The sequence below is a fragment of the Lissotriton helveticus genome, chromosome 8 (assembly GCF_964261635.1).
Source record: "Lissotriton helveticus chromosome 8, aLisHel1.1, whole genome shotgun sequence".
Taxonomy (NCBI): Eukaryota; Metazoa; Chordata; class Amphibia; order Caudata; family Salamandridae; genus Lissotriton; species Lissotriton helveticus.
In genome coordinates, this window is record NC_136069.1 from 1688342299 (window position 1) to 1688358812 (window position 16514).

General features: G+C 44.6%; 1 protein-coding gene across 1 annotated transcript in view; it reads left to right on the plus strand.

Moving 5' to 3' along the window:
• LOC144774092 (vomeronasal type-2 receptor 26-like) overlaps window positions 1–16514 on the plus strand; it is a 35443-nt gene that overhangs the window by 17698 nt on the left and 1231 nt on the right. Inside the window, exon 3 of the mRNA XM_078659118.1 lies at window positions 6730–6853. Coding sequence (XP_078515244.1) covers window positions 6730–6853 — 124 coding nt within the window. The remainder of the gene's footprint in view (window positions 1–6729; window positions 6854–16514) is intronic.

The following is a 16514-nucleotide window of genomic DNA, read 5'->3' on the forward strand; positions in this document are numbered from 1 at the left end:
GCCAACCATTTCAGTTTGTCTGCCAGGCCTAGGGGCAATATAGAGCTTCCTAATGTTATCTGAGCAGCTTGTTTGAGCATCAATACCACTTGGTTGGGTTGTGCCGGTGAGAAAACTACAAGGAGAAATCAATCTGCCAGTGCTTTGGCAAACTTTTTTACCTCTGCGTTTAGGAGGGGAATGGGGTGGTATGCAGATCATCTTTCCAGTTGACACTTCAGTTTCAAAATCACTATGATCTCCAAAGTACTAAAGTTGTGGTAAACGCAACGCCTCCACTGATTCCTTCATGACCATCTCTAGGGGGACACTCAATTTGTGCATGACAATTTTAAAGATTTCTCCTGGGAACCCATTAAGACCAGGTGATTTCTCATACATCAACTCGCTCAAGTCTACCAAGAGTTCCCCTTTCATGAGATCCCCGTCTAAGTTTTGCTTTTCAGCATCAGAAAGTGTCAAAAGGCGTAGGTCTTACACAAACCAGTCGATCTGCTCTTGGGGTAGTACTTCTCTTCTTGTATATTTTTCAGAGCTGTATCACTCAAAGTAGGTGACAATATCTGTCACTAGTAATTTTTGAGCTATCAGGGCTCGACAAATCTAAAATATCGAGGAAAAAATATAGACTGCAAAAATATCGAATTCCTATCTCCAAACAGGTAAGTACAAAAATATCGCATAAAAAATATTGTTTTAAAAAATATAGTTAGTCAAAATATCAAATGTTTAAAATGTCTTAAAAGTAATTTGATATTAATGAAATAATAAATATAATTAACTAAAACATACTTAAAAATACTTAACCTTAAAATTATTAAATAATGAATTGAAATTATCTAAAAAAATACAATTTAATGTTTTAATACATATATATATTTATATATTAACATAATATTAATTAAAAAAATCAATATTTTTACTGTAGGATAACGGGAGGGTAACATTTAGCGGAGGGGTAAAAATGACTATTCCCACTCCAGAGAGTGCAACAGTAGGGAAAGCGTTGGACAGCGAAGGGGTAAAAATGACTATTTCCACTCCAGAGAGTTCAACAGTAGAGAAAGCGTTGGATAGCGTAGGGGTAAAAATTACTATTCCCTCTCTAGTGAATTTAACAGTAGGGAAAGTAATGATTTAATAAATTAACAAACATAAATTAAATATCAATACCAATAAAACATTAATTACAATTAATTGGCAATTTAATATTATGTAATCATTAATTAATTATTAACACACAAAACATTAGTTATTAAAATTAATTACCTATTCATAATTAATTAACAATGAATTAATTTTCAATAACAAAAACTAATTCATAATAAAAATTAATTATCAATACACATAAATTATTTTAAGATGTAATTAATTACAGTTAAATTACTTCCCACCCTATACCCCTATAAACCCACAATCCGCTACAGAAAATAAATTAATACAATTATCATAATTATCAATTAATAAATTAATACAAATTAATTACCAATTAATACAAATTAATTAACAATTAACAATCAACAATAAATAAAAAATCAATACCAATAAATAAATAAAAATTATTTACTTAAATACAATTAAATTACTTCCCACCCTATTCCCCTATAAACCCACAACCCGCTACGGAAAATAAATAATACAATTAGCATAATTATCAATTAATCAATTAATAATAATTAATTACCAATTAAAAATTAATTAACAATGAATTCAAAATGAATACCAATAAATACATTAAAATATTTAATTAATCACAATTAAATTACTTCCAACCCTATTCCCCTATGAAACCACAACCCGCTACAGAACTAAAACGCAAAATTAAATTAAAAATAATTAGTAATTTCTAAAAATTAATATTTAATTGAATATAATTAAATTACTCCCCACCCTATTCCCCCATAAACCCACAACCCTCTACAGAATTAAATTACGCAAAAATTAAATAACATAAAATTCATTATTTAAAATAAATTACTTAAATAATATACACTTTTCACACATATACTAACATACAAAACACTATTTTAATACCTATATTACATACTTCGATATTTTGACTTTCTAAATTTAAAAAAATCGATATTATATTACTTACCTTCAATTCGATATTTCTGACCACTATATTCTGTCCATTCGATATTTTGTCCATTCTATATTTTAACTTCGATATTTTGGTAATTCTATATTTTGAATTCGATATTTTGTCTTGTTACCATGTGATAGGGGTACGGTGTTGTATGTTGAAGCAGAGATGGTAAAAAGAGCTTGATCGCCTTGTCTCCCTATTGGTAGAGATGTGTTTGTGAAGTGGGCCATCTGTTCTTCACCTCATCTAGCATTATGTGTTGTAAGAGAGTTTGTGTGTGAGTCAGGTTTATGCGCAGCCTCGGTACTGGGTTGTCTAAGTAACACGTTTCCAGACCAAGGATCTGGTACTACAGATCAGTTGCTCTTTGTTGTTTTCTATGCTTCTCCCCCATTGAATACCTTATAATATACCCTGAAGGGTCGCTTTAAATGCCTTCTATAGGATGCCCAGTTAGTCTGTGGAGCTACGGTTCTGGGTAAAGAAGGAGTCAATGATCTCTTCTATGTGTGTTGGGCATGTTTTGTTTTGGTGAGGTCAGTCTCCATCATTGGGGGCCCACGTGGTGTCCTGTTGTCATACAAATGACTACTTGGAAGTGGCCCAAAGATCTTCTGGCTAGGATGTGTGCCGCCGTCACACTGTCCATATGTTTTGGGCACTAGTAAGTATTCTAAGTGTGAAAAGGTGGGGTAGACGTTCATTAGTGTCAGGGGGTCACCATACAAGAAACAATGAATGAATATGTTTCTCCACCTCTGACCCCTCCATTCCGTTGTAACCCTGAAGGGAAGGGGGATTTAAATCAAGAAGGCTTTTTTCTGGATCCTCTTGTAAAACCAGAGTGGAAAGCCTGAGTGGCCCACAGTATACTAGGAAGGGGACTTTATTGCCCAGCAAGTCAGTCTCCTGGTAGTACAGCACATCAGACTGTGCTCTTTTTGCAGCCCAGAGGACTGCCATTCATTTGGTCATAGCAAAACCAAAGGGATGATGGACGGAGTGTTGAACATTGCAAGCACTCACCCACAGTCAACTGATCTAGGTTTAATCCATCATCATTCTTTAGCTCACTCCGCCACCCCAGTTCAGACATGGCTATATGCAAATCAGTGTGACCCTGTGCCTCATGGGAACAGTCCAGCCCGAAGTGCCAAGCCATGTCTTTCCTGGACCGGAAACAAGCATCCTGGGACTGGTTTCGGGCTCACAGCCCTCATCAGCCAGGCTTTCTTGAATCCAGTGGCAAAGTGAGCAAGGAACCCACATCTGGGCATACTCTGCCAACTTAGGGCGAACAAAGCAAAACCAGAGGGGATTATGGACGGAGTGTTGAACATTGAAAGCACTCACCCCCAGTCATCTGATCTGGGTTTGCACATGGCTGGGTCCAAACTGGAATGGCTCGGTGAGCAAAAAAAGTATGGATTTAGGTCCAGATCTCTGTACTTGGGTGAATGTATGACATTGTTCTGCATTCTGTCCATCAATTGTTCTTTTTGCATTTGTCACCCCGAGTGGGACGGGTATGTTCAGACGTGAGTCCCGTGCTCTCCTTGCCACTGGAGTCAAGCTATCCTGGCTGATGAGGGCTGAAAGCCAAAAACCAGTCCTAGGATGCTTGTTTCCAGTCCACGGAGGACCTGGCCTGGCAGATTGGGCTGGACTGTTCCCATTGGGCACAGGGTCAAGACTGATTTGCATATGGCTGGGTCCAAACTGGAATGGCATGGTGAGCAAAAAACCGATGGGTTTAGGCCCAGATCTCTATACTGGGGTAAATGTATGACATTTTTCTGAATTACGTCCATCAATTGTTCTTTTTGCATTCTTTTGATCATGTAAATTAGACAATTGATGCTCTGTACTGGGGTCACGGATATAATCTGATCTGGTCCCTCAGGCCTCCTCTCGTGGGTACGCCATCGGGGGTGAGTATGTGCGTTGTATGGGGTGGATTTCGGTAACTACAGAAAGTTGTGTTAGCACCAATAACATAAAAAATAACAATACCAATGACAACTACCCAATCCCACCCACCCTATACTTCGGTAACATGAAGCACCTGCTGTGAAGCAGCACAGTTCCTAGTGCTAATGGGCTAACCAGATTGCCATGTCTCAACTGAAGTCCATTCCGACAGACCACCAGCTATGCTCGTACCCCAGCGTTAAGAGTCTCCCATGTCGACACTTGGGGTTATGAGCTCATTGAGAAAATGTGTACGTGGCACCAGAGCAGGGTGCCATCATGGAACTGTCTTGGGTATGTCCTGAATTAGTCAATGATGCACTTCATTGAGCAGGTTGGCTGGAGGAGAATGGGATAGAGGGGTCCCATGGGCCCTGTGGTTCCCAGCCCGGAACTTATAATAGCTCCCCCCTCAGTAGAAGAAAGATAATCTATCAAGGGCCTGTACTATCTGATGGCCTGGATCTCCCCATAGCCCCCTGTAGTATTACAGCACCAGTCGTTTGTGCCCCTCCATCATTCCCCCGCAGTCCACTCACTGTGGCTTGTGTGCTTTTCCAGGATGACCAAGAGCAGTTATTGATGAGCCTAGAGTGTCTGGACCATTGTGGGGAGGTTGTGGCAGGGGCCCCAGCTAAGCAATCCATCATGATCTGGGGCAGGATGTGTGGCCACACAGTAGTTCTTTCGTTGGTCAATTGGAACACTTCCTCAGGGTCTCGATGAAGAGGGTGCCTGTTTGATATTTGATTTGAATTTGGTGAGATACAACCACATGTAGCAGATGGTGAGAATGCACAGTTTTTTCTTGGCTTCTATGAAAGACTTTCTCTGTTGTTGGACTAGGTTGGTTAAGTCCATTAAGAATTCTTGGGTGCCCTCATACTGTAGGATGGTGTCTATATCAAGTTAATGAAAGTGCAGTTTAGTTGAGGTTTGACCGGAGTTCCTAAGGGTGGCCAGGGATCTATAGGCCCTTTCAATGATAAAGAATGAGGACATGGAACCAGCTTGAATTAGTGAGCAGATCTACTGGTCTAGGAATCCTACTAGGTGGAGGGTTTTCCCTGGCATCCTCCACTCTCGTGCCAGTCCTGTAGAGATGGAGGAGACTTTTGTGATCATACATTAAATATCCATTACCATGGTCACCGTGGGTTGGTGTCTGTTGAGGCGACCATTGCGTTATTTACAGGTGTGTTTCATGGTGGCCCTCAATCGGAATCAGCAGCAGCCATCCTGTCGGCTGCTGCACAGTAATGGATATGTGTGCTGGCCGCGAATGTCACTCTTTCCCTGCCTCTCTTTCCACTTGGCTCTGAATGGGGGTAGCCTCTGAAGCCAAGGGCACTCCAAACCTCAGGCTCAAGCTAGGATCAGGGTGAAGGAATTTACTCATGGGCCCTTCTCCTGCCAGGCTTTGGAGATTCAAAAAGGCCTCTGCTTGGAGTCTTTGTCCAGCTTCAATTGCCTATTTGGACCCAACTCGGGGGATCTTCATCCTTCTCCAGCCCCCTGGGCCAAACTCAGCCCCTCCTTATGTTCAAACACTAAAGCAGGATTTATAAATCATGGCTTGTAACCAGTGAATGTATCCAGGCACTTGCTATAGGTGTCAGTGGAAGAGCCAGGTCTTCCTGAAGTCGGTCAGTGAAGGGCGAGGAGCTGCGGGGAAGGGGGAGGGTGTTCCAAGCTTTGGCAGTGAGGAGGAGCATCCTCTGGTATGGCGTATGTGCAGTGTCTGTGTAAGGCTGAGATGTGCGGAGCAGAGGTTCCTGGGTGTTCGGTGGAAGTGCAGACAGTGAATCATGTAGGGTGGCCTTGGTCATGGAGGGCTTTATAGGCGTGTGTCAGGAACTTGAACTGGTATCTCTCATAGACTGGGAGCCAGTGTAAGTCCTTCAAGTGCTGGGTGATGTGGGTTCTCTTGGCCAGGTTGAGAATATGTCTGGAGGCTACATTCTGGATCATCTGGAGTCTTTGCATGAGTTCGGTGGTGGTGCCTGCATAGACTTAAATTTGTTGACATTTAGGGCTCACTATATCGTCGCACTCAAGTTTTTGGATGGGCAACAGTGAGCAGGGAGTGCCTGCATTCCACTCTGCTGCAGCTCCACCTCTCTGCTGTGGTAATCTGCTTCAGAAGTGGACCTCTTTCTGTCACAGCCCCCATGTTGCACAGCAGGGTGCCAACACCGACCAGGGTCCTATCAGCACTGGGCCACGTTTGCAGCACACATCAGCCGCCCACTTTCAGGTCCCCTCCGCTCTGCCTCTGTAGGTATGCCAGGATGCTGTCTTCTTGGCCTTAGTGTTATTGTTTCCTTTTGCCTGGCTCTAGATGCCTCTAGCTGTCCCCAAATTGCTCAATCCCGTGACCAGCAGATGAGCAATGCTGAGGAGCAGCTGATTGTAGGTTTTATTTTGTTAAATAGACAGGATGGTGCAGAATTGGTGATAGGTGGTTGTGAGCTACTTTAATTTCTGCCCGCCATCTTAGGCAGCTAAGCCACACCGCCCCAATGCTATCACACGCCTAGTGACATGTGTTTCTTTCTTCCTACTCCCCCTTTATCTGTGATTGTTACTAATACAACTCTCTCTCTTCATCCTTCACTTTCTCCTTTCCTCAGTCAGTAGTAGTGATGTTCTCTCTGTTTGTTCCTCAGGTTCCCCGCTCTGTCTGCAGTGAGAGTTGTACCCCGGGATACAGAAAGGCTGCTAGAGAGGGGGAGCCTGTGTGCTGCTTTGACTGTGTCCCTTGTGCACAAGGAGAAATCAGCAATGTCACAGGTGGGCTTAGATTTTGAATGATATTATTTCCCCACACATTATATGTTATATGTCAATTGTATACATTGCATATTTGTTTTCCCTCCTAGCAATTGTTGGTTCTTGAAGAGTGCACAGTGCACTAGGAGCAAGTGTTAAACATTTATCTGGAAAGTCCTTACTTGACCTTGACTGAGAGCTGCAGTGACTATTTTCTTTGCTTGGTCTTCATGTGCGTACGTTGCAGAAGACCACACATTGACCCCCTTTATAGCTAGACTGCTAGGATAAGTGTTCTTGGCTATAGAGGCCTACCAGTGTTGCATCTGTGTTCTTTTAATTTATGAAATGTTTGCATAATAGAGATACACATGGGAAGCTGGCATTTCCTGCACTGTGATCTTCTAAAGGTGCCATGGAAAAATGGATAACGATTTGACTCAAAGTAGTGACAACCATCATCATGTGCTCAATTACCCACTTACCATTGTGCGTCTTATGCCTTACTTGAAATGTAATTGTAGTTTTATAAGTTTAAAATATTTGCATGAATTCCTCTCACAGCTGATGCTGCCTATAGTAGGCCGTGCAGGAGGAGGGGGTGTGCCTCTGCTGACATCACAGCTTCTGTCTCTCTCCCTGCAACACCAACAATCCACATTCCAAGGGGCAGATGTGCAAGCCCTCAGCTCCACCAGTAGGTAACTTTTTGTGTCGTTCCAGTGACGCATGTTACTGCTCCATATTTTTTTTTTTTTTTAACAACAAGGAGGACAAAGTTCCTATGCCAGGGAGCAAAAAGTCACCCATGCATCGTGGTGCAAAAAGTCACCCATACTTAAAAAATTGGAAGAAAAAGAAAGAAAAAAGAGAAAGGGGGATTCCTAGGTATAAAAGACCCAAAATTATGAGAGGGAAAGACATTGTGTTTCCTCTGTTGCCCTCACACACCCCGAAGAGTGTCATGCTTCATCATCGGGCGTTTGCTCCTCGTAGGGCCGGCGCTGCAATTCCCTACGGGTCCCCCGAAGGGTCACTTTATCGGAGATCTTTTAGAGGAATGCCGGATGATGCATGCGGGTGTGCGGGTAATGAGTCAAGAGGAGGGTAAAGAAAAATCGTGCCAGTGTGATAGATTGAAATTAAAACAAGGGTAAACATGCAGCGATATGTTTAAAAGTATACCCTTGGCAGTCAATACTGCTAAAAATTATTGACCCAAGAGGCCTATTATGCCTAGGTGTCAATTGTCAAGGTCAACATGTTTCGCGCTTCCGTTGCCCATAGGTCGTTAGCGCTTCGTCAGGACCATAAAGAGTATGTAAAGTGCACGTGATTTAGTGAGTATAAAAATTACCCTCTTATCTCAATCAGGGTGGAGTAGAACCTGTTTACCCTTATCATGGTCACAGCTAATAGGTGGAAGCCACTTCTGAATGAAGCCTAGGAAATTGAAAAAGAACAAAACAAAGTAATAAGACAGCATCGATAACAACTTGATGCCGCAAAATGTACCACATGTGTGTACATCAATTACACTTAAGCAATAAAGTAGAAAGGCACACAGGACAGGTTGATCGTAACTGGTCAAAAAGAGGGGGGGGGCTTTGTTTAATGTGGTTTTGGCCCCTACCCTACATAGCATCAATATTGAAAAAAGGCGGGGAGGAGTTTAAGTGGTCCCCAACCTAGTAAAGTTTAAAATATATGCTCCATACGACAAAGCAATCTGTCCTGGTTTGTTTACTTAAAACGAGCGTACAAACTGTAAAGTGATAAGTGCTCAAAGAATATGCTCACCAAGCACTGCGTGTAGTAATCCTACTTGGTCAGAATTATGGGCGCCCGCAAGTAACCGGGCTGTAAAAACAAACACAGAGACAGCAGCCTACAGGCACATTAGCCAATCATCTGAAGTGCTGGGCCGAGTGCTCACAGTGCAGGATATTGTATCTTTGAAGTACTTACAAATGAGTGCGGGTGCTGCCTTCTTGCAACCTACCCAAGACCACGCTTCTGCCGAAAGGAGACTCACATCGGTAAAACCGCCGGTTTAAATGCACAGGCCGGGTCAGGTGTGAGGCGGTATCCTTTTCCGGGGAGGAAAGGAATGATTGGCTAATGTGCCTGTAGGCTGCTGTCTCTGTGTTTGTTTTTACAGCCCGGTTACTTGCGGGCGCCCATAATTCTGACCACGTAGGATTACTACACGCAGTGCTTGGTGAGCATATTCTTTGAGCACTTATCACTTTACAGTTTGTACGCTCGTTTTAAGTAAACAAACCAGGACAGATTGCTTTGTCGTATGGAGCATATATTTTAAACTTTACTAGGTTGGGGACCACTTAAACTCCTCCCCGCCTTTTTTCAATATTGATGCTATGTAGGGTAGTGGCCAAAACCACATTAAACAAAGCCCCCCCCCCTCTTTTTGACCAGTTACGATCAACCTGTCCTGTGTGCCTTTCTACTTTATTGCTTAAGTGTAATTGATGTACACACATGTGGTACATTTTGCGGCATCAAGTTGTTATCGATGCTGTCTTATTACTTTGTTTTGTTCTTTTTCAATTTCCTAGGCTTCATTCAGGAGTGGCTTCCACCTATTAGCTGTGACCATGATAAGGGTACACAGGTTCTACTCCACCCTGATTGAGATAAGAGGGTAATTTTTATACTCACTAAATCACGTGCACTTTACATACTCTTTATGGTCCTGACGAAGCGCTAACGACCTATGGGCAACGGAAGCGCGAAACATGTTGACCTTGACAATTGACACCTAGGCATAATAGGCCTCTTGGGTCAATAATTTTTAGCAGTATTGACTGCCAAGGGTATACTTTTAAACATATCGCTGCATGTTTACCCTTGTTTTAATTTCAATCTATCACACTGGCACGATTTTTCTTTACCCTCCTCTTGACTCATTACCCGCACACCCGCATGCATCATCCGGCATTCCTCTAAAAGATCTCCGATAAAGTGACCCTTCGGGGGACCCGTAGGGAATTGCAGCGCCGGCCCTACGAGGAGCAAACGCCCGATGATGAAGCATGACACTCTTCGGGGTGTGTGAGGGCAACAGAGGAAACACAATGTCTTTCCCTCTCATAATTTTGGGTCTTTTATACCTAGGAATCCCCCTTTCTCTTTTTTCTTTCTTTTTCTTCCAATTTTTTAAGTATGGGTGACTTTTTGCACCACGATGCATGGGTGACTTTTTGCTCCCTGGCATAGGAACTTTGTCCTCCTTGTTGTTTAAACATTGATTTTCGGAGCACGGACACTGGACCTTATAAGCTCCTTGGTCCCCCCCTCTCTTTTTGATATATACTGCTCCATATTTACAAGGACAGGAAAAGCCTCCCTAAATATGGACCCTTTACCTGCAGCACTTTGCGTGAAAGGGGCGTTCCATAGGTGTTGCTGTGGGTGTTCCAACGCAACACCCTTGGAACCAGACAAACGCGGCGATTAAGGCTGCGGGTGTGTGCTGGTGTGTGCTCGTCTCGCTGTTTTTTTAATAAGCTGATTTTAAAAGCTCTGTGCAATTAATCGTGTTAGTGCAAAACCTGCATTGTGTATGATATCTGTGGGAACTTGAGCTTAGCAAAACTTACTTACCTGCTTTCCTTATCGCTCTTGACCCCGTTCCGCCCCGGCTCTGTGCCGTTTGTGCGGAGGGTCATTTAGCCGAGCGCCACTTCCTGTTCTTACACCACTTCCGCCCTGCCCCTCCATCTTGCAGGTTAGCGGTCTAGTGGCTGCTGAAATTTTCCTATTTTAGGCCCAACAGCTGGAGCACTCCCTTGACAAACGCGGCGATTCAGGCTGCGGGTGTGTGCTGGTGTGTGCTCGTCTCGCTGTTTTTTTAATAAGCTGATTTTAAAAGTTCTGTGCAATTAATCGTGTTAGTGCAAAACCTGCATTGTGTATGATATCTGTGGGAACTTGAGCTTAGCAAAACTTACTTACCTGCTTTCCTCATCGCTCTTGACCCCGTTCCGCCCTGGCTCTGTGCCGTTTGTGCGGAGGGTCGTTTAGCCGAGCGCCACTTCCTGTTCTTACACCACTTCCGCCCTGCCCCTCCATCTTGCAGGTTAGCAGTCTAGTGGCTCACTTCCTGGTCTGTAAAAAATGGTAACCTGGCGGAAGCGCAGCGGGCGCGCAGACTTTGCGCCGAAGTTGCGCCTAAGTTAAGCCCGTCTGCGCCCGTCCGCGGCCGACCGGGCCCTGGCGCCAGCTATAATGCCCAGTTTATCACCTATTCTTCTGCCGACCTCCTGATGTTCCGCTGCTCGGGACCTCTTCAGGCCCGTGCTGCCAGGGCTGCTCAGGATTGTGGTATTTTTGTCTCCTCTGATACTTCTGGTCCAGAGATTCTCTCTCTGTGCACTGAGCCGAAAACATCATGCCACAAATCGGCAATACCTGGGGTTACTCCATTGACCGTGATTTACCTTAATACCCGGTCAACGGTGAAACACCAGCTCGAAATCTTCCAGCTGTTAGACGATCGAGCTGTGGATATTCTCCTTCTATCGGAGACATGGCTGACTGAGGACTCTGCCCCTGATATTCTTGCCGCCGTCCCCGCCGCGAATTACATTTTACAATCTAATCGGCCCGCTGGGAAGGCCGGAGGCGGGGAGGCAGCTATTATTCGCTCCCAACATATTTTTACTACCCTAGCTAGTGTCGCGATCCCCAAAATTGAAAGTCTCATTCCTAAATTCTCCTCTCCAAGGTCCTCCTCCATTTGTGTCCTCGTGTATAGACCCCCCGACCACATGCCCCTTTTCCCCCAACAGTTTGGAGACCTAATTTCCCAGCTCATCATCAATCACGCTAAGGTTATTATTATTGGAGACTTCAATTACTGGCCCTCCGACTCCCGGGAGAGTAGCCTCTCGGAGGAATTTTCTGACCTTCTATTAGGCCTGAACTGCAATCAATATGTTAAAACTCCCACACATTGTAAGGGTCACATCTTAGATCAAGTGTGGACGGCCAATCTTGAAATTTCGCCTCCTATAGTGTCCCCCTGTCCTTGGTCAGATCACTGTTTTATTTCTTTTTCTCTCAACCTAACAATCCCTACTCACTCCACCCCTATTACTAATTTCCCAGCTCGGAACTGGAAGAGAGCCAATTTGGTGGAATTACATTCTATACTGGCTTCCTCAGCTCCTTCGGCCTCCGTCCCAGTGACTTGCCAGGCCCTTCTTCTTGAACAATGGCTGTTGTCCGCCTGTAATATTGTTGCCCCGCTGAAAACTATAAAAACAATGCGCCCTCACGACGCCCAGCGGTGGTTCACGGACCAACTAAAGCTGGACAAACTAGCTCTTCGCCAGGCTAAGCGCCGCTGGAGGCGTAATTATGGCCAACAACTTAAAACTGAATATGTGGATTGCCTGAAAGCCTATAAAAAATCTATCCTGTTGGCTAAGACAACCTATTTTTCCTCAAAAATTATGGAGTCTGTCTCTAAGGAAAAGGATATCTTCTCCATAGTAAATGAGCTCTCTCTGCCAGACCGTGTTAACCCCCAACCGCTACCGACACAAGATTTGTGTGATTCTCTCAATTCTTACTTTTTAGACAAAATCGCTACTATTAAGAACAATATTTCCTCGCCTTCATCCTCTTCCCTCCTTCCTTCACCTCCCAAAAATCAAGACAGCCTGGACGCTTTCCCACCTATTTCCCTCACGGAGTTTCATTCACTCCTAGCTCTGAGCTCTGAGCTCTGGTTCCCCTAACGATTGCTGCCCTGCCCATATCCTCAAGGAAATCTTCCTGGCCTGTCCTGACCCCCCACTGGCATTACTCAATAATTCACTGACTACGGGGGTGGTCCCAGACTCCTTTAAACAGGCAGTAGTGATACCGCTACTAAAAAAGTCCAATGCCGACCCTACGGTTTTGAGCAACTACAGGCCTATTTCCCTTCTCCCCTATCTTGGTAAAATTCTGGAGACGTATGTCACTTGCTGCCTGAGTGCCTTTTTTGAGAGCTCGTCTTTTTTGGATGCCCAGCAAGCCGGTTTCCGGCCATTACACTCTACCGAGGCGGTTATTGTGGCTGTGATGGATGCCTTGAGAGGGGGCGCCGATAATAACATCTCTCAGGCATTGGTCCTATTGGATCTGTCGGCGGCCTTTGACATGGTCGATCATGCAATACTGATCGACTGTGTCAATAATGCTGGCATCCAGGGCGTAGCTCTCGATTGGGTCAGATCTTTCTTGGATAAGCGATCCCAGGCAGTGCACTTGTCTACCTTCTCTGCTTCTTACTCCCCCCTATCCTGCGGAGTCCCACAGGGCTCCGCTCTGTCCCCCTTATTATTTAATCTTTATATGCAGCCCCTAATCGCCTTTCTTCGCAAATCCTCGGCTACAATTTTCAACTATGCGGATGATTTGCAGTTAATTATTCCTATTGACACTTCCTTATCCTCCCGTGCTAACTTCCAAACTACCATGCTTGATATATCGGAATGGATGTATCACAGTCAGCTCAAATTAAATCCTACTAAGACCGAGCTGGTGCTGGTAGGCGGGTCAACCAATCCATGGAATGCCAGCTTTTGGCCTCCTTCATTAGGGTCTGCACCTTGCCCCGTCAACTCAGTAAAGAGCCTGGGCGTAGACATTTCTGGTGATCTATCAATGAGGCCTCATATCAATGCTGTCACGTCATCCTGCTTTTTCCATCTGCGTAGGATACGTAAAATCAGCAGGTTCCTCACTAAAGATGCACTTATACTTGTCATCATGGCTCTCGTTACGTCCAGAATTGACTATGCCAACACTTTGTACGTGGGAATCCCTGCTTACCGTCTTCACAGGTTGCAACTGGTGCAAAATCAGGCAGCACGCTTAATTTACCATCAGCCTAAACATCAGCACGTTTCGCCGCTGCTGCAGAGCCTACATTGGCTCCAGGTGGCCAAACGTTGCACCTTTAAACTTGGCTGTACAACCTTCAAAGCTCTGTCTGACCAAGCTCCTGTCTTCATTTCCTCTTGTCTGAAGCGATATGTGCCCCTGAGAGACCTTCGCTCCACCTCTCACAATCTCCTAGGGCCCGATTCACAGAATGAACTTAAGACTAAATCCTAAACTTACTACTATTTGGTATTCACAGAATGCACTTACTACTTTCGGGATTCACAGAGTGCACTTACTACTTTCGGGATTCACAGAATAAACTTACTATTTTCGGTATTCACAGAATAGATTTAAGACTACTAACTCTAAGTCCGAAATCGGGGAGTAAATTCCGGCCCGGAGGCGGAGCTTCCGGCCCAGAGGCGGAGCTTCCGGCTCGGAGGTGGGGATTTTTGCCATGCTGAAATCTCCAACTCTGGGCCGCAAGCTCCGACTCCGGGCCGGAAGCTCCGCCTCCGGGCCGTAAGCTCCGCCTCCGGGCCGTAATTTACTCCCCGATTTCGGACTTAGAGTTAGTAGTCTTAAATCTATTCTGTGAATCCCGAAAGTAGTAAGTTCACTCTGTGAATCCCGAAAGTAGTAAGTGCATTCTGTGAATACCAAATAGTAGTAAGTTTAGGATTTAGTCTTAAGTTCATTCTGTGAATCGGGCCCTCAGTTATTCCTAAAATCAAACGAAAAAAGCATGGTGGCCTGTGTTTTTCTTTTTTGGCCCCCAAGACCTGGAACTCCTTCCCAACTGCTTTTCCACACTGCCCAACTTATGACTGCTTTCGCAGGATGCTAAAAACGTTCCTCTTTCGGTTAGCGTTTGAGTAAACCCTGTCGCTTTCGGTTAGCGTTTGAGTATACCCTGTCCCTGCCCTCCGCATTTGTTTGAGCACCATGAAACCGTTTGGTGACCGTGCGCGGTACAAATAATTTAACATAACATAACATAACCAGACACATTTCCAGATTTACGAGGAATCGTGAATCTGGAAATGTGTTTGAATGCTACACCCCTAGGGTGGCGTAGCGAGGTGCAACGAGGTGAAATGTTTTAATTTCACCTCATTTTTCCTCTTTCAATGTGTGATGCATTCTAGAGCTCGCATTGAAAGAGGGAAATGCCTGTCATTATTGTTTTTGTGCAGGAAGGTACCCCTTCCTGCACAAAATCAATGTCCCCATGACGTAGGCATCCTTGCACTGTGGTGCAAGGGTGCCTGCGCTGACGCATGGCAGCAGTTTGTGCTCCAGTGCAGGGGAGAGCACAGGAATGCAACATATTATTGTAAATATGTTGCTTTACTGTGCTCCGGAAGTGCTGCAGCACGGCTCAGCCAAAGGGTTTGCGATGCAGTGCTGCGGCACTTCCTTGTAAATCTGCCACCCCTGGTAAAGGCTAATAGAAGGCAGAGGCTGTAGATTAGGACATCGCACTGTTGATGGCAGCAGGTCTGAACCAGCGCTTATAGCTTGCGGCCACTCCATAGATTTCAATGAAGCTCTCAACTTTCTAGTCGGAGAGCTCAGGTTGAGGCTCTTGTTAACCATAAAGTGCAAAAAGACAAGCTCTCCACTTGGGGTTGAAATCGCTCTTGTAAATAGCATTAACCAATCAATCAATGAGGGGCATATCATCAAGGGCCATAACTCCGCTTTCCTGGCTTTCTGGCGGCAATATTTACATCGCAATATCAGCAAGCTCGTGCTAAGCCTTGTTAGCGCTATTTTCCATGAGTTTGCTCCCGTTTTCTAATCGCCCTGCATGTCATCGCTAATGACATGCAAAGTAATCGTTCCGGAGCAAAACATCATGGAAATGGACGCTAACAAGGCTTCGCTTCATTAACAAGCCTGCAGCAGACCCGCTTAGCGACAAGATCAATCGCGCTAAGCCCCATTATCACAGGATCTTAACACCTGCTTGAAAGTCGACTAAGCCATCTACATTATGGGAGGGGGATTGTAGGGTTACGGTCATTGGGGCATATTAGCAAGGATCTCCTTATCTCCTCCAAATGAACTTTTGTTTTCAGGCGATACTGGCGCTTTTCGCCTCTATTGCTGGATTTCATATCACCTCAGAGATAAGCCTTGATAATAATGCGCTATCTCTGCATTGAAATCCAGCGATAAAATAAATAGCGCTAAGCGCGCTTTGCGATGTTTAACACAAGTTCTGTATTCCTTGTTTGGTGAGAAGAAGGGGAATATTTTTGGTGCCATTCAATCTTCAGCGCCTGTTTCTTATTTGGACATGCCTCATTGTACATTTTCTTCTGTTGAAAAAACAAGTTTAAAGAGTCTTCCTTAGTTGTGTGCGACATTCCCGTGTTGTGCAGTGGCATAATGCAAAATGTTTGGGCTCCTGTACATAAAGTGAGTAGGACCCCTGAATCTCCAATGTCTCGCAAATGTTCTTAGGCTTTTGGTAGAATGGGGCCCTTGAATGGTTTTGGGTCCCCGTCAAGGATTGGGAGACCCCCTGCTCCATAGAGGGGCCTGTCTTATGCCATTGGTTTTGTGAAAGGTCAAAGTTGTACAGGAGCACTGACTGATTTGATGAGGGTGGCTCCTCTTGGGAGCTCAATTTCTGGTTAAAATCCCCTAGGATGAAGATCTCAGAGTAGGCAAAGAATATTTGAATACATTTCTGTTTTTGCACAGGGGCTGGTAGCAGATGTGAACTCTTCTGGCTGCTGAATTATTTGCTATTCTAACCTATGTGTGC